Consider the following 21,466-nt stretch of genomic DNA (forward strand, 5'->3'; position numbering starts at 1 on the left):
CCAGAACCGAATTCTCTTTGGCATGAGGGATGTGCGTTTCGGCGAGAAATATAATTAATTTGGCAACTCATCGGGCGCCCACACACACAAACAGACACTCGATATGTGTCAACTTGAATGGTCTCACGCGGATGCAAAGAGAAAAAATCGATTTTTCACCAATTCTACAACAATTTTCCTAGACCATCGATGGGGACCGTCCGTACCCATCCATAAAAGCCTACCGGAATTCTGATCAACTTGCTCTCTCTTTCTCTTTGAACATCTCCGCCACATCTTTTTTTCTCTTGGCTAAAGAGAGGAAAACTTCTCTCACTCTCGCTCGTACGTCATTAATAGTGTATGAGAAACAGCAAACACACACACACACACACACACACACACAAGTTGAACAAAGTTGTACCGGAAGAATTTGCCAGGCAGGCGACTCTAGCTAGTTAGAAACGCACACACACAAGCACTTAGCAGACACACACACAGCTACGCACTTGCACCCTTGTTTTTGTTTGTGTTTGTACAGGAATCACACAATCGTCGTTTTCACCCCCTTGGTGGAGAGGTTCGCGTCAACCAACTTTAAGGGAGTGTTTTGCTTTATCTCGAGTACGCGCACTGCACACATTCAACTCATGTTTCTCGCATTTCAATCACTCACACAGCACTATTTGCGTCCGCTTTAGAGTTTTATGCTGGAGGCGGCATGTATGAGCGCACAACACGCACACACACGTTTACACGTTTGCTTCAACCCCATATACTACCAATCAATCCATCTTCTGCGGGACACACTACTAGCCAACATAAAGCGGTGTTTGTATGTGTGCGCAGTTGTCGTCGGTGTGTCTGTTCTCTTCTCATATGCATCCACCTCTCGCACACATTATCAATGCACACTACGCACCCTTATGCACGTACACACACACACACACGCACCCTTGAAACGGGCTCGTTAGTTCGTACCAGGGCACATCCCACCTGGAGAGTGCCGATCAGTCCCCGAAAAAAGATTCGAGGTTGGAGCCAGTTGCGTTATGATATTTATGCTTTACGTTTGACTGAAGGGTCGGTAATTTGAACGATGTCCACACATGTTTAACTGTATTATCTTCCTTCAGGTTCACTTTTTTTGATGAATCTTTTCGCGAATTTCGTAGCTCCACACACCGCCGGATGACATTAGCTCGCGCACAATGCTCTCTTGCACACTAGATCGGATCGTTGGAGTTCAGATGGACACCTGTCAGAAAGAAAAAGAGAGAGAGAGATAAAAAAGGTATAAAATTAGAATTTAAACTCTCTTTTTCTATTCGAAATCAATCCTCGTTAACGCATGCATGCAAATTCTCGCACTCACAAAATCAATCTCATCGCACGATTCTTGGACGATTGTTTGGAGGAAAAAAACGGTAGAAATTACCAACACCTATACATTCCTATCATCCGCTTCTTTCTATTACCCTGCGGGAGGGCGAATTCACCTACTCAGTAGACTCCAGCTCACCACCCCACCCGACACTACCACCAGCACCACCACAAACACAACCGTTCAACGACCTGTCAAAACGGTTCTCGAATCGAGCAGTTCTGTCAGAGCTCTAACCGCTCGACTCCGTTCTGTCACTGGAAAATCATTCGTTTTTCCTACGAATTTCCACACATACAAGCACACAGTGTGCTAATTGGTGCTAAACCGAAGAACCGCGGCTAGGGCTAAATATTTAATTTAACCTTTGCTTTTCTAATGTGACCAAGAATGTTGCACCCTTCACAGAGATCGGCGAGAAAATTAGAGGTACCGCCGAATGCACTGCACTGGATAATTTGAACCCCAAAACCATAAAGAGGTGTGTATGCAGCATTTATTCCGTTCTGGTATTCTACTTGTAATTCACAAATCTTTTTACTTCTTGACTCAACCATCTTCTAGGTCATGTCCGTCATCTAAGGGCTACGAGACTAAATATACCACTAAATAAGTCCTCGAAACGATCCAAGGTCCTGTCACGTGAAAACCGGGCCCGTTATCACCCCGGTAAATACATAAATTCCAAATATCGATGCATGCATGGAGTTCATCAAATATCTCTCGCAGTTTTGGAGTTATTTTTTTCAGTTTCTCTGAAAGAGAAGAACAGCTTCAGATTGATTTTGTTTTCCTATGCATCGCCATCCAAAGATCTGTCCCAAGTTGAGTATCATTTTTAAGGGCGAAATTTCCCAACTTAAATTGTAGAAAATACCAAAGCAGCGTCTTCATAAATGTTTGTTGGATAGGCAGAACGCAGTCTTCAACGCACGCAGTTTAGTAGACGAGCTCTGGGTGAATTTCTGAGACTGCAAATACTCTAGAGTTGATCATGATTTTTCCTTGTATTTGCTTATTTTTGCTATTATTTTCAAGCACATTTCGCCTAAAATAAATAACGAAAGCAAGCGCTCAACGCAATTGTAGAAGTGATCAATACATCAATAGTCCCAATGAAATAACTGCAAAGTTTGTGTATTTAATTTAAACAATTCTTTTACTACTTATAGGTTCCCATCCAATGGCTTACGAATCAGGCTCCTAGTGCATTATAAAAATAATTCCTGAATTGTTCTGTCATTAACATCATCGGGCACAGAGAACTCCACTGTTGTAGTGTAATGTCGTTTCTAGAAACAGGAATAAGCTTCGTTTTCTTAGGCTCAAACAACTTCTAGAAGGCTTGGCCTTCCATTTTGGAATTTCTCTTTGACTTGATTTTACTGCCATATGAAAAGCGGTACAGCTACCGAATTGGGCATCGAAATTCAAAATGAGGTTTACGTAAGTTTCTGCTATTTCGATAGTTTTTGTTTTTTCATGAAAATGCGTATCTCCCATTACAAAATTAATTATGCGTTGAACTACAAAAGACTTCACGAAACATATTAATTTTCTGTTTCAATAGCTTATCACTACGACGTTTATTCTACTACACTTGATGCCATCATTATCAAGGAACTCAAGGATAACTTAGGTCAGCCTCAGAAACATGCTATGACACCGAAGTCAAGCAATCCGATTCATAAGGGCGTCTTAAAGACTTCATTCTAATCTTATATTGTATGAAAAAAAAAAATCCAAGCGAAGCAGATTTGCCACGGTTATTCATGCAACAGTGTTAGTTATAATTATTGCTTTGAATTTTTCTGTAGTTGGAATTCCGTCAAAATGAAGAATCCCTGGTGGTGGTATATTTATTATAATATTTGAGTTTCTTAATTTAAATATTTAAAATAATAATAGAAAAGCTTGATGAATTTTTTTTCATCGAAATATTTTCCACTTGCAGAGCATCTTTTAAAGTTTCAAAATCTCTAATAGTTTTAATGTTTATTTGCATACAAATCTGGCAAAGACTGTAAAAAAATGGCAACACTGCATGTCTGTACAATATTGTAAACCATTAAAGTATTCAGGTAGCGTTAATCAACAAAATTATGTAGCTGGCAGACTCCTCTGAACCGTGGGCCGTAGCTGCCGCCACCGCAAACGGAAATGTGAGGAAATCACTTCCTTCTCTCTTACATACGATAAAAAGATTTCCAAAACTGGAAGAAGAACATAAAGTATGCACACACACGCACACACATCAAAACACACACACGGCAGGAGGTAGCCCCAAAATCATCACCCACCCACCTTTTGGTGTGTTATTTATGTTTCCCATTGATTCCCTTCATTACACCTTTCATTCATCCATAGCAACCGGCGTTAGAACTGGAACCGCCCGGGAGGGTAAGACGCAGGGAAAAGGCAGTTTGGTGGGAGGGGGGCGAGAGCGGGGAACGTTGAATGAGAACAAGGGCAAAGTAATAGAAGCACACGGCAGCAGCAACATAATTGACTGCAAACGGATTACACCCTTCGATTCTTTCACACCGGAGAGTGTGGACCGTATTGGTCCTAGTTAGAGCGCCCGTTGTCAGGTACAAAGGGCCACCGGAAGGACGAACACGATCCCCAACATTCAACCAAGGGGAAAGACAGAAAAAAAGAAGAAGAAACTTTCTCTCACATCCCCCGGGTTTACAATCAATCGAGAGGAAAATTGTTCCGAAAGAATGAAAATGAGAAGAAAAAGCTTGCCGGCTCAAAACAAGAGAAAATAGATGAGGGAGGGAAGGGGGGAGGGGGGGGAGGGGATATGATTTAAGAAGGAGGAACGAGAAACAAAACATAAATAAGCGATGAAGAAAAAACGAAACTCGAGTGCAAATAATGAACGAGAAAAGCTAAACACTGCAAAAAGGAAAAACAAGAACAGTGAAGCAGAAGAGCCCGATAGGCATACAGGGAATGAGTGAGAAAGATGCAAGAATGTGATGGTCAAACATTGGTTTTGTGAGATGAGGCACAAATCGTTAGAAAATGCCAGCAACACATCTCGCGAGAGCGAGAGAGAGAGAGAGAGAGAGAGAGAGAGAGAGACCAAGCAATTCTTGTACGTTCAGAGAAGAAGATGCGAGGAAAATTAAAAATAGTGCACGCCACACTTCCTTCTCCCGGTAAAGTGGCGCCACGCCACATAAACTCCGAAGAAGCGAGACGTGATCTTCCCGTCCTTACACTCAAAACCCGTGTGCCCTCGCTGAAATTGTCGGAACAAAACGTTGAAAGAACATAGGGAAAATGCCACACCATCAACACGGTCCGGAGTCCGGAAAGTCTACAAGGTAAGGGCAGACACAGGTCGGGAAATTGTTTGAGAAACGTAATCCCGTACCGTAAATGCAGGGGGTGGTCGATGTGGGCTTTTTGATTGAGAATAGTCCATGGAATTTGGGAATGGTTTTCTGCTTTACGAGTCAGTCACAATACAATGATCCTTAGACCTCAACTGACGATGATTGTGCGATTGGAAACCGTGCAAGAAGTGTTCAAGTGTTCAAGATAAATGGTTGATGTAAATCAGTACATCAGGGGAAGCTTTTTTTTTTGCCAAAAACCTCTGTTCTTCAATAAACGTTTCCATAGAGTCGAAGGAAGGGTTATTATCTAGCTCAAAAGCAATAATATGCTTGGTTGGATACAAAAAGGTCATGGAGACGTATCCATTGTCATCATCAGCAACACCGTGATCTTGCCCAGTATATAATGTCTAACCTAAATGAAGCTTTATACGAAAATGTTTGTTTTTTAAGGAATATAAGCAATTAAAAAACAAATAGAGAATCCTATCAAGACCATTCTCTTGAGGTAGGAATTAGGACTGCATAGGTTTCTGACAAATTTCAGCTAATAGCATTACACTCTTAATTCAATACCTTGTAATCGCTTCCACGCAATCGAGGTGGACTCAATCTTCACATTTCCGCCAGCGTTCGGTAGGTTGCAGAGCAGCGATGCCTAAAAATCGGGGCTCAGAACATCGTTTGTGCTGGAAATCCCCCGAAAATGGACTCCATTGCCACAAAGTGCCTCCGTGCCTTCGGGCACGGATATTGCATCCATATTGTTGTGATTGATGAAAATATCCTTAAATGTTCTTTGTAAAACCTGTACGTCGTCCCTACATGTACCCCCCGCTTTTCTTTTGCAAACTAGTTTTTAAGTTGTTTTAAAGAAACAATATTTTATTTTTAAAAAAATCCCTTTATGTTAAATAACGTGGTGCTTGGCTATTCTTTTTTTCACAATGCCCCATAAATGTTCGATTACATTAGGACCAGTACGACGGTAAGCCGTCTTACTGACATATAAATAAATAATTAAACATTAGGATAGGAAGAGAATTTCTATTCCTAATTATGCGCATTTTTCTATTCCTATATTCCTAATTTATCCGCATTTTTCTTAATGGTTTCCGATTTTTTTTATTTTAAATGGTTTCCGATAGTTTCATCTGTCTACAGAATCGCAATATTAGTGACACAAAATTACAAACAGTCCTTCTTTATTTCCATATTTTTTGCAAAATTGAGCCTTAGTTTGCAATTCTTTTCAGATATTGCGGACAAGGATACATATAGGCTATCTTATTTTAAATAGGTGTTTCGTCGCTTGTGGATTTAAAAAAAATGCTGCTTGCTCTTTATAAAAACTGTACAGTAAAAGCAGAAAAAATAGCCGCCGTCAAAAGCATTACATATGGGCAAATGTCACAAAATGCTAATTTTCAGACTGAAGTCATCATAGACCGCTAATAATGGCTTCTTTCGTGTGATTCTTGCACGTAAATCGAGAACAGTAACTCACTGTTAATTGTATAAGTATTTTTCAACAGCTTTTGAAGTTATGTTGCGGTTGAGAATGGTATTCCAGTTTTTAGAATCATTCGCTCGATTTTTGGTGTATTATTATACTTTAATTTATTTGGAACTTATTTCTCTTACACTTTTTCCATTTTTTTTTTTGCAACGAAGCATAAAAGTTTTGTCTGTCGTTGTTGTATCACCCATAAATAGTAATTAAATTTTACTGTGTGCATTAGCTATACTCAACCCGCAGTTAAAAGTTACCGCAATTAGGCGAAATATGGAAAAATCTAAGTGTCTATTTTTCCGTTTGGTTAGCGAAAATCGAGCTTTCTGAACTCTTTTGCTCATTTCAGTCATTTTTCAAACGATTTTCAATCTTTTTTATGTGAATGGTTAATAAGAAGGTATACTCGGAGATAAATGAAAAGAGAATCTTGATGGTGCAGAAATAATCGAACAATTGTTCGATTTCAAAGTGTCCAGATTTCCGTTTGAATTCCACCTCTGAGATGTGGAATTCATCCAAATCTTAAGAAAGTGACCCTGTTAGTCGTGTTCAAGAGTATGTTTGGTCTCGTACATGTAGCAGGACAACGAAGATAAGCTAACGAAATGCCTCTCCTGACGAATTTTATGGGCTGGTGAGTTGGACAACTAATAGACTCAGGTGGTCTCATCATGCCATCAGAATGAAACAACAGACAAGAGAACCCAGAAACTCTTTTTTGACCCTTAAATCAAAATAATAAAATGTTTATCAAACAATTCTTCACCTTCCTGCCAAAATATTCACATCTCGTACTGATAATGGACAAAAGCAAACAAACTAATCAGTACGAGAAGCAAACGATTGATCATTCGTTAGGGGTGATTATCATTTGAACCGGGAAGATACACACACACAAACAATTACAATTGGTGTGTTGCTCGGACTGCGACTGCGAGATGAGGCACAGTAACAGTAGCTCCCACCCCAACCCAATTCGATCGTTATCAAAGCGTGTATACGGGTTGTTCTGTTACCCAGCAAAGTAACAAATTCAATCAACATAACTTCAAAGCCAATAAAGCAAAGACGGAGACCGCGTTTTGCGGGGTCGACCAATCTTTCGCGAATAGCGATTTTTTTCTGAAAAGCAACACACTGAACAGTTTTTTTAAATAAATTTTTTACTTAATTTTTCTTTCCTTTTTAGGAAATATTATCTATTATCTTCTATTTTTCGAAAATAATTCCAATGGCACCCACTTTTGTGTTTACTGCCTGCTATCTAATTGCATACGCACGTACGGTTTTACAATCAAAATAGTAGTTTTGTCGCAGCGTGTGCTAAAGATAACACTTATCTGCAAAGTTTCACAGAAGAAGAAGTCAACTAATACACATAAACATTTTCGTTTTTGGCAAGTAAAATCCGTATTATCTCCTCCTTGGCTTCATCCACAACGATTTCATATGTTTTGCATTGGAGCTCATTCAATCGAGCGCATAAAATTCGATAAAGTTATGCTGGGCTAATCTGTCTATACCTTACATTACTTCGACTGACTAGCAGAAGACGATTGATTCAACGTTTTGTCAGAAATTTAAAACAGACTTGATTTCAATCTCATGTGAAAGAGGAGTATTTTTTTAGAGAAATCACATTACGACTAGGATTAATCAATTATTATCTTCACGAGAAAACTCATACAAAAACTTTTAAGTGCTTACATAACTCAATTTGGCTTGATTCTGATCAAGCTCTTTATCACCGAACGATATTTCGACTGTTATCTAGGTATAAGCTTGACCATAGCCATAGCTGTCCAATTTTCACACTTTCTGAGCATTTACTGCACCGTCTTAGATTCGATAAGTTTGGCTTTTGTTAGGATGTGTTCAAGAAAAATTCGAGCAAGCAGGTTGAAACCTGCAACGGAGATTTTGTGGCTGTTGGTACAACGGAAGGTTCATACCAGGCGGTCGGATTGCTTACGGAACGACGAGTTTTTCGACATTTCTTCGAGTAGGGCCTGAGGCTGAATGCGGACAGCTATGTGAAGCTGTTGTGACACGGTCGTCAGATAACCAGATGGCCTACCCTGGTTTAATGGTATAAGTCGATGATAGAAAAACCCGGTCGCTTCTTGTTTTGAACTGGCTCTGTCCGCCGTATTTTCTGCACTGTTCTTCTTGGCTTCTGTTCTTCTGAAGGTCACGCCAGCCATCGAATGGCTTACTGGACTTCCCGATACCACGTATCTGGATACTCAGTCCTCACTACGGCGTGACGGTTCGGAATTAATCCACGGTTCTGCCGTTTGAAGACCGGCGCTGGTGTCGCTATAAACCACCGGGCCCGTCCCTGCTAGCACTGTTATGTTTCATGATTAACACTCCATAGTTGCAAATTACTGAAACACTTACTGTGTAGTCCTCATTAATTTGCCATAAATCATTTGAACATGTAATTTACACACCGTCTCATGTTCGACCTACTTTTGTTGTGCTAAACTTTTTAAACCAGTCACAATCCAGCAATCTTCCAACACCAAAACTGCGAAAAAGTCACACTCTTGAGAACGTTTTATCAGCGCCAGTAAAGCGCGTGTAAAACAAAAATACATTAAATATCGATCAACCCTAACCAGAAAATGATAGCGCAGAAACACCCCTCCCCTTATAGGTCTGGACACACCTGGACGAGGCAATCCGGGTGGCTGATAACGGAACCTGCATTCCCTCTCCACTGTCTATATTCCCACACCATCATCCATTCCTTTTACTCTTGCCAATCTTCATCTGTTTTGCGAAACTACCACTAGTTGACCGGATCAACCTACCTTGGCTTGGGAGGTGGTGTTGCACACTGACTTCGCATCATGCTGGTCGGATGAAGCAACACAAGCGTATGTTGTTGTGTGTATGTTGTTTCGCGTCTTTTTTTCTTCTCTCACTGCAAACCATCTGCTACCATCTGCCCTTGTCCGGTGGTCGACTTTCGCGTCGGATAATGCAGGCGCACCACCCCATAATAATCGGTCAGGGTGAGGAGAAAAACAACAGGTGGCAGTAAAGTTGCACAGCAATTGAAGGTGCTGCTGCTGTGGCATTGAGAGAGAATCGCAAAAATTAAACCGGCAGCAGCATTGGCATTGGTTTTCCTTATTTTGTTGTGAATTTGGTTTCGGAAACCCGATTTGGCAAAAATTTAAACAGATCGTTAAAACAGTCTATTTGGGCAATCGTTTGGAAGAAGGCAAATAACTAACAGAGCACTGACTGTGACTAAAATAGCATAGAGGAATCGTAGAAATCGTATTTCGGAACTAACAAACAATACAGAGGAAACGCTAAAGAGAACAGGAAGAAGCTAGTAAAAGTCTTTTCAGCCCTTTCTTTTCTTTGATTGGAATTCAATTGGAATTTGCAGTTATTATGTTTTCTACTGCATCTATTTTTAGCAAATAAAATCGAACAATCTTCAATCGGCCGATTGTGAAAATGTGTATAGAAGTTATTATAAATAATTGACTGTCTACCATGGCTGTATCTCTGTCTACAGCAGCAAAATTTGCATGACTGGCATAAGACAATTCAGGCTCAAATCCTCGAATGGTTTCTTTCTTCCATTTTTGGCTTTCTTGATTTTATTTTGCACGGGAAGACGATCCAGACTGGATTTGATTTCCGATATTGCTGTTGTAAAGGCTAGCGCCTATCCTCCTAATCCAACATTAAGTTCAGATGATTCATTTGCATATCCGTTGCAAAATGGCGTATAAGCATCATGCGTTGAATACACAACCGTATACTGTGTTCTCTTCAACTGAGCGGATCTTCATCAATTTGCATCATTAAAAACGACCCTACAACGAGAGCAAGTAGGTTTAACTCTAAAAAGATCCAAGATCCAGAAGAAGCAGCAAGAAACCGTCCGAAAAAAAAACCCCCAAACAACGGAATCTTACCACCAGTTGATCGTGGGCCCGAAAATTTATGGCAAATGCGATACCGATCAATCTCGGATGGTTCCCGCATTTGGTCGGAAGAGGAATATTCCAGCAGAAATGAAAATGGCAAAGAAGAAGCCGCCAGTGGTGGCTAGAAGAGCCGGCGTTTATGTTTTCGATCGGTGGGTGGTGAGTCATGCCTTTAAATACTTTCAAACATACACACACATATACACATACGATACTATCCACCCTCCAAGGGGTTTGTGATGCCATTTAGCGATTTTGCTTGGGTAAAACTTGGAGCAATTGGATCGGAATTGTGGGTACAAGTACTTTGAAATATTATTTTCTTGCTTCATTTCATTTCACGTTCATTTCTTGCTTATGTGTGTACCTAAAATAGTCAACAGTAAGATGGGTGGAATTTCATCTAAAATATGATTCTATGAGAGGGTTGTTTTTTTATAAATGAAACTAAATGTATGGACATGTTTCTCTATGAACTAAAACAATGACTCATACAAACTTACCATTAGTGGATCAGCCGTTGTCCGGAAGCGGATCTCGCGTCCAACGTTGTCAATTTTTTTTCTTCATTCAGTTTTGTGCATTATTATCCTTATCTTACACATGCCCAGCATTTTCGCATCCCGATAGCCGGACGACTTTCTCTCTTTTTTTCTCTTACTCCCAAACGCCAAAAATCACACCCTTTCCAGAATTTATTCACGCAACTGAAGTCATTTTGGCAGTCAGCGCATTAATACCTCCCGCATCGAACGACACCACCCCGAGCACACGCACACACCTTTGAAATGCCTGACCCAATCGAGCACTTCGTCAGCTTGCTCGATTCGAGCATCTACCGGAGAGCTGTCAGTTTTTGTCAAACACAATTTTAACGCACACACACTCACTCGATCAAGTTTGAGCTCTCTTACTCACACAAACACACTAATGCTCGCACGAGTAGCCACACACACATACGCGCGATTTGAAACCTCTCGGTGGTGCAGTAAAAAGCTTGATACATTTAGGCGAACCTCTTTTCACTGGCCCACACGCTCTCACATACACTCACACACTGCCTGCTCTCAGTCGCCCGTTCTATGGGGCGCGCGCAAGTTTGTATGCGTGGACGGTCCGCAGCGCGTTTCGTTTTTGCACTCTTCTTTTGCTTCACGCAACAGCGAAAATATGTCTACTCTTTCCCAGCGCCAGCCTTCTTCTTGGGCGTGCATATGTATATGTGTGTGTGTGTGTATAAATGTTGTGCACGGTACCGTTTGCTGAAAAACCCTATTTCCATCGCCTACTGCCGTTTGGCGCTGGAGAAAAAGGAGTTGCCCGTAGAAAGGATGCCAAGAAGCCAAGCAAGAAGAAACGGACAAGCCGATCGAGAATGAACAAGTTGAATGGAGAAAAAATGGTGCTGCTCTGTACCACACACTAAAGCTAGCGGTCAGCGGTGTTGGAAAATGGCGATACGAATTAAAAATTTCCTTCCACAGTACAATGCGAACGAATGCTTCAACATTACACACTTTTTACAACACTGGCACTACGCTTCTACTACAATTTCACCAGCTAACTCAAAAAGAACTACAGCCCGTCCCATTTCGAATGGTAGAAAACTTATAGGAAACAAGAAGAAAAAAACAGCACCAAAGACACATTTTCCCCGTGGGTGTAGCAATCGATGATTGTTGGATGAAAAATCTACCTTCTTCCTTAGCACAAAAACGGCACAAAACTTTCACACACCGTGGGTCTTATGCCTGTACGCAGGAATTGCAGAACGCGTTTAATTAAATTCGGGTAAATGCCTATTTTTGCTCTCTCGGAAAACGCACGCACACTCGGGAACCGACTGCACGGTCGCACGGATACATAATGAGTCAATAGTGGTCGAAATTGAGATCAATTTTGTTATCGTTTGACCGTTTTGCCCAAAATGTAATGTGCTGGTAGCCCATAGTACACAAGAATCTCGCGACGGGAGAGAAAGAAAGAGAGAGTGAGAGACAGATCCAGCACAAAGCAGCATAACCGCCCAGGCAACAACTTCTAGCGAATGGAAAATGATGTTGACAGTACGGTAGTCATGAAAGGCGTAAAAATAATTGAAAATAAAATTAAAAACCAGTAGAAACAGTTCTCACTGGGTTTGGGGCTTTTTAGTTTGCTGCCTTTCATTTGTACACGGAGCGTTATCTCGAGCATATATCCAAAATTTGACCAAAAAATCTATCAAAAAGTAAGCGCTTGGTGCACCGGGGGTTTGTAAATTACAAATTATAATACCAATCTTATCTCATTGTAATTTTACATTAATTTTTATTTTACAAACGCGCTACAAATTAATCTTCCTTCGTCTTGGCTTAACGATCTCAAAGGTCACACCGGCGATCATATGTTTACTAGACTTGACGATACCACGCAGTTGGATAGATCCTTCCTCACTATCTGCGATTTGAGCTCCGGTTGAGTCGTGTGAAGACCGGGGCCGGAGTCGTCTCAACATTAGCCCACCTCAAGCTTAATTAGTACAATTATTATTTTAAAAAATCAGCTAAACATAAAAAATATGGCAAAATGACAACTTAAACGAAAATACAAACAGATTGCAAAGAGTTTGCCAGTTTTGTCATTAGAGCTGGCAAGCAAATACCCAAAATTGTAACTTGGGTAATAACGGACCTTACTGTCAAAATTTAAGCAATGCTGCTTTGTTTACATCGCGCGTCGTTTGCGTACAATTTACGCGTACAAACGGTTACAAATGGAATTCACTTAATCTAAGCAGTCGTTGTTTAGATTGAGCAATAATTAATCGAAACGAAGGCTTCATACGTATCACTTGTGTAAAACAAAAAAAAATGGAACCTACCCCGTTACATCCACTCCATGACCAACAGGAGCTGATCATTTTCGTACAAATATTAGCCGGTAAGTTGATCGGCTGATGCCACGGAAAAGGACCGTTTAGTTTAATATACACATTCAAATTCACCGTAGGGATACGCTTTCAGCAAGAAAAGCAAGGACGAAAAATAGCACTGGTCGCTTCCTTAAATCAGCAGGTGTTCGAAGCAGTCAGCCGACGATCTGTTACCCCGGGATCGGGAAACGCTTCCTTCAATGCGAAATTAATATGGAAATGTGATCGGCACTTTTTAAAGTCCATGAAAACCAAGAATGCTCCCATAAAGCTAGACTGCTACGAGGTGCAACCGACCGGAGCACGAAGTCACGTAGGAAGTGTCGTCATTCCGTTGCGCTCGGTTCCGGTCGTAACGTTGCCAAGGATTAAATCCCTCAAACCTCGTTGGTACCGTTTGATCGGAATAGAAAATGAACGGTGGCGTCGCATAAAGCCAGAGCTTCATTTGCTGGTAATGGTAACGGATTCTCAATACCTGAACCAGGGCGCTACCGGCATACGGGACGATCTTTCCACACCGGACATGAGTGAAGATGAGCAAACGAAACGAAGCGAACCAAAGCCGGAACGGTTGCCTAGCAATGTGGAGCTGCTGGAAGACCGCGGCCTACTGCAGGTTGGTTGCAAAGATACAGATTTGGAGTTGTTTCTGTTCGAAATTGTTCTAAAATGTGCCCAACATTTGGATCAGTTTTGCCCCGGGAAAGACGCTTTTCTTCTGCGGTATGAACTGTTAGGTGATCATCACGTGGCGAGGGCCGAACGCGTTAAGCCTGGTTCCGCAGTGTTTTCCGTTAAGTCAAAAATCAGAATCAATCTGCGTAGCTCAGTAGCGGCGTTAATTGATTACTTTGATAATGGATTTAAGATTCTAGTTTCGGTATTGTCGGCGGGCGATGGGCAAATGTTGGAATCCGATAGGAACGGTAAAGCCGTCGGAAAAGCGACTGTTCACTTCGTCGCTTTCCTGAAGAGCAAAAACTTGGAAGAATTTAAGGAAATCTATTCTGCAAATAACAATACACTGGACGCAGTTCGTAGTGTACCCATTTTGGCGGCAAATAGCATGGATGAGCATCGAGAATTGAAAGATAACATGAATGAAAAGCTGATAATACCATCGATAAAGTACAAGCTATCTTTACGATACTTGGGACGTGATGGAGCTATTTTGAAAGAAGTAGAAGAAACAACGAACGTGGACACTGCACTGAAAAATATCGAACAGCCTGAGCAAACCACTTCCAATTATACTGTGGCACCTGTAACTAGTGGATCAAAATTGGACGAAGTTCTCCCAACTCATGTCTCCAAACCTTCAACACCAAAATCCAATCGAATTGTCAGTGACGGCAATCGGGAAGAAAAGGTGAACATTGATAACATTCTAATGGCATCCGAGCAAGATTTGCGCGACATAAGACGCACCTTTGCGTTTCGAGTACGTGTAGGAACGGTAAAGTTCACGTCCCATCCCTCACCTGGTCTGTGGCAACTGGCTTTGCAACATCCGAAAGCAGACACACCTTTTACGAAGATCCGATTGGACTTACTACCCGATATTGCCGTACACGAGGACCGTATTGAATTTGGTGATGTTACGCTGGAGCTTCTATTTTCGGCTCTTCCAGATCGGGTGCTGGAAACTATCAACGCCGAACCATCCAAACTGACACTGAACGGTCCCCACGGCTCGTACGCTTTGGCGCGTCTCGATAACGAAAGTCTGCTCGTTGGAACACGTGAACGACAACCGGCCGGTGTGGTGGTAATGATAAACGAGGCAGGAGAAAATGTGGCCATCGCTTCGATTAGTTGTGCCTTGAAAGAGGTCGGTTTGAACTACAACAGTCAGCTAGGTAACGTGCTAGATTCGGTGGATTGTTGCCACATTTTGAACGAAACGAAAAAAGGTTTTGATGAAAAGATCGCCTATAAACTGGTCGAAGAGCAGAAGGCATGGATGGAAGAACAGCGCAAACAATTCATCGATCAGCTTAAGCAAAAGGAAGACCAACATCTGCGGGCGTTAGCACAGCGCTGGAAAGAACAGCAAGCGGAGGCAGAAAAACGGCTCTCAGATCGTCTGGCACGCGTGGACGCACTAGCAGCCGCACTGGACGAAGCGAACCGAAATTCACAACCAAACGTCGTCGTACCACAAGACTCCGCACGCGCAAAGCTATTGGAGCAGCAGTTTCGGTCTCAGCTGGAAGAGATCCGTGCGAAAGCTGTTCGTCTAGAGCAGGAAGCGAAAGCGCAGATCGAAATGACACGTCGTCAGGGTCAACAGTTGCAACAGCAGCAACTAAATCTGAGTGCCGACCAGCAGTACTTGATAGACTGCAATCGTACGCTACGCAATGATTTGGAGCAGGAACGTGCCGCCCGTACCCAGCTCGAACTGCAACTGGACGAAATGACAACCTCCAAGCAATACTACAAAGAGGAATGGGCAAGGTTGACACGTAAGATGCACCAACTACAACAGGAGCTTAGCATGGCCCGGACACCGTACTTCCAACCCCTGGCAAAGAATAAACGAACCGGCCGACCAAGGACTGCTGCGACCAGCTCCGCATTTCCCGTATCGACGGCACGGAGCGATGCACGTCAGGGTGCTGGTGATGCTTGTGTCATGATGTGCCACTGTTCAAAGGATTCTGATTCAAAGGATTCTGGTTAAATCCCCTCCAAAAAAAAGCCGGACTATACTCAATACAAGACTGATTTTTATTTGTAATCAATGGTGGTGTACGTGCCTTAGTTAGAGACGATGCAGTTATATTGTGATAATAAATATTTATTTGTTTTATAGCCTACTTCCTTCCTTGTTCTATTTTTGAAAAAAAAAGTTGGAAGTGCAAATAAGTCAATAGCGCTTTTAGTCCAAAGAACATACTTTTTTGTGAATGTAATCGTTTTTCACCATTTCCTTGAATTGCTTAGGTATAATTAGGTTTTGCGTTTCGTCACGACAACGTCTGGCTATTACGGCGATTGGAAAAAGACTTCCCGTTTCAGCATTTAAACCCCCATGATATAATAGAGACTTTAACAAACGGCTCATCTGTCGTCAATAGACCTCATCTGTGATATTTCCTCTTCTCTCTCTCGATCAGCTCATAATAGAATATAATATCACAAACTGTTGGTCCCACCAAATATAGACCTTTTCGTTACGAGAATATGCGAATTATTAGCAACAGCTGCAGCTAAGTGAAGAAATGACGAACCTCGTCGTTTCTCTTGCTTCCAGCTCATACGGCACACAGTTTCATTTCCTCTAGTAATCCATTCTTATTAGTTTTGTTGTCAGTGTATGTAGTAATTCCGTACTGATATGGATCCGGCTTCTTTTGAAGGACATCATAGGCGCTCCATACTCTACTGTGAATCAATACGATAACTTATCTCACCAAAAACCTGAGCTAATGTATACCGGGAAACCCAACCCCTTGGGAAAATGGGTATATGGCTAAATAGAGCGGGGAGTATAACTAGCGTCTTTTGCCCTTCTGGCTCTCCGACGAGGGTTGGGGGAAGGTCCTGGCAAGCCGCCCCCAATGCCACTCCACTGCATGTCATTGACATCATCGGACGGACATCGGCGACAGTGTGCGAGACGTACACGCGACTTTAACGCGAATCCAATAGAATAGGATTGAGGATCAATGCGACGAAGACAAAATACATGTTTACCGGAAGCTCTGACCGTGATTGATCCCGTCTCGGAAGCAGAGTATCAGTTGACGGCGACGATCTTGAGGTAGAGGAGTTCTGCTACCTTGGTACGATTGTAACTACGGACAACAACCTAAGCAATGAAATCCGAAGGCGCATTGCTCAGGGAAATCGTACCTATTACGCTCTTCACAAACTCCTACGAAATCCATGATATATCGCACATGTGATACGTCCTCTACGGGTACGAGTCCTGGAATATGCTGACGTAGGACGCCAATGCACTTACAAGGAGAATGAACCACAAGCGAGTTGAGCTGTTATCCTGACGGTAGTCAAAGCCGAAAGGATACGACGGAAGGTGCTCGTCAGCGACCGGTACGACACGAGGCTTAGAGGAGCGCAATGAGCCCGTTGGCTGGATCAATTTTGATTCATACCTGTTGGAGATCGGATGCAACCGTGGATGGAGTACTGCAGCCCTAGACCGAGTTTCCTGGAAACTGATTGGCGACCTGGCCGTGTGTGCGCGACGTGATCAACCCTGAGCAGGCCAAGACGAAAAAGAATCCTTTCATAGGTTTGTAGCCTACCGCAGTATTTTTCGAAACGTGAAAACTACTACCGACCAGATGCTTCAGCAAGAGCACGGTAGCCCAAAAATTTCCACGAAAACGTCCACAAAAAAGCCTAACGATGGAGACACTTGAAAGTGATAGAGTTTCTTATTTTAAAAAAAACATGAAATAAATTTGTGGCTACATCAGGTAACGCCACTTCTAACCTGCTTTCAACTTACATTTGAATACTGAACTAGAACCTGGAAGGGACAAACGTCGTGAGACTAATGCGATTCATTTAAGTCTGAACAGAAAGTCCGATCATTGAAAGTTACCAATTGATTTCCCACCATAAACAAAGTTGTTTTCTTTATCATTTCATTTACTCTTCAAGTACTACAGTGGCCTATCTCCATGATGATTCTATGCGAACTTTTATCGCCCAAAGATAGCTTGATAAGGTGCCGTTTTGTTCTCAAGGGCTCTGTCAACTTCCCCCCAAGGCATTGTGATATCAACATTGGTTTTCTATCTCGAGTAAAAATGTTTACCAACACACTCCATACGCCCAGTATTTAAGTACCGAGCGACGAAGTAATTCGCATGGTATTCTCCCGCGTAATGGATCTCCATCGTAGGTAGTGTAGTGTCCTTATTGTACAATACTAGTTCACCTCTAAGATGTCCTGTGTCAGAACGAGCAGTATGTGTGCGCTGCTCGTGCTGGTGATCCTCTCAGTGGGAACCGAAGTGATCGCACAAACCGAGTACAATTTAACGTTCGATAGTGCCCCAACCGTCGTTAACATCAACTTAAAAACTCGTGAACTGCGTGTCACTTATTCCAACCTGGTGGTGCAACAGATCCGACTCAGCTCGAACCTAGATCCGGCGGCTCAATACACCGAAACGGCCACCGGATTCACCCTCACAAACGTTGCAACCGATGGTACAGTGTTGGAACTCGCGAAAGAAGTAGATAACGCGAGTTATTCACTACTTTCCGTGACACGAAATGGAGTACCGCGTAACGTCACGATCGTAGACTGTGTCAATCTGCTCAGCACCAACTGGTACGGTGGACCGCAGCAAAAGCATCAGTACTGGCCGGTGCAGAAGTTGCGCTTCAATCGCTACAGTATGCTGTCGAAGGAGGCGGACAATAGTGCCGTTGGGGATCGGTACTGGCTGAACGCTCTCGGTTCGTTTCTGTACGTGGATCCATGGGCACCGCTGTTTGTCGATCAAAACTATGGTCAGCCGGGCTTTATGTGTTTGGAGAGTCGTGCAGTTTTGCCGTACGATACGTACGAAGCCAGTTACGACGTGCAGTACACGATCGGTGTTGGGGCTGATGCTCGGGCGGCACACATGGCTGCCGTTGGGCGCATCTTGGGCAAACCTACAGGCCATCCGGCCGAATCGATGGTAACGGAACCGATCTGGTCAACGTGGGCCCGGTACAAGCGTGACATAAATGATGAGATTGTGCGCAAGTTTGCCAGTGAGATCATTTCCAACGGATTCGGCGGTCAGTACGAGCTGGACGACGATTGGGAGTGGTGCTATGGGGCGCTCACGTTTAATCGAACCAAGTTCCCGGACATTCGCAGCACAATCACTGCGATCCGGCAGCTCGGTTTTGCAAGGACCACTCTGTGGATTCATCCGTTCATTAACAAAGGTTGCGAGCCGTGGTATTCTGAGGCTCACAGGCGTGGCTATCTGGTGGCCGATCACTCCGGCAGCACTGATACCGAATGGTGGAACTCGGTGCGTGGTCAAGCGGCGTATGTCGACTTTACAAAGGCGGAAGTTCGCGAATGGTTCTCAAAACGATTGCAAGCCATTCTGGACGAGTCTGGCATTGACAGCTTCAAGTTTGACGCCGGTGAAAGCAGCTGGACCCCACCGGATCCGGTACTGAATGGGCCGGCTGGTCGTCGGCCAAGCCAGATCATCGGTGACTATCTGCGCACGGTAGCGCAGTTTGGCGATTTGGTCGAGGTACGGTCCGCTCTCGGGACACAGGATCTGCCCGTGTTTGTACGCATGATCGACAAAGATTCTAACTGGGGCTGGAACAATGGATTGCCGACACTCATCACCACACTGCTGCAGCTGAACATGGTCGGCTATCCGCTCGTACTGCCCGATATGGTCGGTGGCAATGGGTACGACGATAGTCCACCGTCGAAGGAAATGTTCATCCGCTGGTTGCAGGCGAACGTGTTCATGCCGAGCATACAGTACTCGTTTGTGCCGTGGGATTTCGACAGCGAAACGGTCACCATTGCCCTTGCCATGACCGAGCTGCATCGTAAGATGTCACCGGCCATCATGGAGCGCTTTGCACTGGCCGTCTCGGATGGATTACCGGTCAATCCACCGCTCTGGTGGATCGATCCGAGTGACGTTACTGCTCAACAGATTTACGATCGTAAGTGTGGCCTATATTCATTGATAGTTTTCCTCTCGATAACGCTGTCTAACTCTCTTCCCGCGTAGAATATCTGCTCGGCGATGACATCATCGCTGCACCGGTTATTGTGGAGAATGCGCGCGCTCGCGACATCTACCTGCCACGTGGTTCCTGGACCGATGGTAACACCGGTGAACAGCACACCGGACCGAAATGGTTGCGAAACTATTCGGTTCCCTTGTCGATGGTGCCATACTTCATGCGGAAGGTTTCTTAGTGTCGAAGTGTCCACCTAATTGCTGCCACTGCCTTGCGAAACCTTGAATATCCTAAATGGGGCCGCGTGACGAAGCCTAATTTGGGTTGTATAGTGAAAGAGATGGCGTCCAGCTATGCTAATGCTAATCGGACTGTTTATTAAGGGTGTTTTCGGGGAGGTGGAATGAGTTAGCTGGACTCATTGGAAGATCGCTGCTGGAAGATCATATCAACTTCGTAGAAGAAGTTGTCTACTAGGCCATGAAGTAGCCATATCAGCGACGTATAAAAACGATGAGACTTTGATTGTGAATAAAAAAAAAGTATTTAAAATATCCTCCGAGTTGGAAAAGTAGTCCACCGAAACATTTTTGAAACTGGATTAGAAGCCAAAAGAAGCTTGACAATGCGCTGGCAAATATTTTGAATAGTTTAGTTTTTATGTGCCGATTTGTTATTAGTTTTCAGTGGTTCATATGTAGAAAGGTGCTAAAAGTAGTTTGTACAAAATAGTAATCATTACTTCTCACTCTTTAGTTGAGAAGATCGTCCTGAAAGTCAAATAGCTTTTTGATTTTGAAGTATCCGAATGGAGGTGCCTGTTGGAAGAGACACACGAGTATGTTCCCTACTTGTGTACATAGCCCAATTTTACAATGCATTGTGTTTATTCTAATTCTACTTTTTCTTCTTGGCACAACGACCTTCTAAGGTCACGCCAGCCATCGAATGTCTTACTAGACTACCGATACCACCTAGTTAGACAGTCAGTCACTACGGGGGGATGGTTAATTCTAATTGTATTGCCTAAAATAATTGCATGTCAAAAGACTTGTTGTTTCCACGTAACAAAACACTTTATTGCCTTATTTTTAACGAAAATTGGAAAAAAGGCCCAAGCCCCTTCATATTAATAATAGTTTCATAGGTTTTTCATTAAATAAGAATTACTTCAGAATCATAGTTTGGCACGTTCAAAAATGTCCATCTCATTTTGTCGTCTCTGAGTTCCTTCACCAGGTTTGCTACCCGTAATCCGTTGGGTGATTCGGCCTCTGTTCTGGCTCCTTATGAGTTCTTCCTTTTTGTTTGTAAGTTCTCCAATATTCTCAATGCAAAGATTCTAATGCAAATATCCATGACGTTTCTTCCACGATGTGTTTATGTTGGTTGGTGTTTGGTGGTGTGTGTTATCTTCCATAAGTGTGCTTTTATCATTTAATGGAACAATGCTCGTGTGACACCGGTAGATCTTGTAGACTCTCGATATGATCGACTCAAATGGGCAGTGAAGGTTGTTAGTTCAATGAGTGATAGTTCAAAGATTTCGTTACACGGCAAGGCTGATCTTCAACGAATTAACGAATAAAATAAAAGATGGCCCAATAAGAAACAGCAGAATATGTTAACTGTTCTAATAGCTTGTTTTTTGAT

General features: G+C 42.9%; 2 protein-coding genes across 2 annotated transcripts; both read left to right on the top strand.

Moving 5' to 3' along the window:
• Nucleotides 1-13,043: 13,043 nt before the first annotated feature.
• On the top strand, nucleotides 13,044-15,794 carry LOC126566199 (centrosomal protein of 120 kDa-like). The gene is made up of 2 exons (XM_050223240.1): nucleotides 13,044-13,113; nucleotides 13,183-15,794. The coding sequence occupies exons 1-2, from the start codon at nucleotides 13,044-13,046 to the stop codon at nucleotides 15,792-15,794; spliced, it is 2,682 nt and encodes an 893-aa protein (XP_050079197.1).
• Nucleotides 15,795-18,033: 2,239 nt separating this feature from the next.
• Nucleotides 18,034-20,051, top strand: LOC126557367 (myogenesis-regulating glycosidase-like). The gene is made up of 2 exons (XM_050213109.1): nucleotides 18,034-19,792; nucleotides 19,861-20,051. The coding sequence occupies exons 1-2, from the start codon at nucleotides 18,034-18,036 to the stop codon at nucleotides 20,049-20,051; spliced, it is 1,950 nt and encodes a 649-aa protein (XP_050069066.1).
• Nucleotides 20,052-21,466: the final 1,415 nt, after the last annotated feature.

The sequence above is a fragment of the Anopheles maculipalpis genome, chromosome 2RL (genome assembly GCF_943734695.1).
Source record: "Anopheles maculipalpis chromosome 2RL, idAnoMacuDA_375_x, whole genome shotgun sequence".
NCBI classification, from domain to species: Eukaryota; Metazoa; Arthropoda; class Insecta; order Diptera; family Culicidae; genus Anopheles; species Anopheles maculipalpis.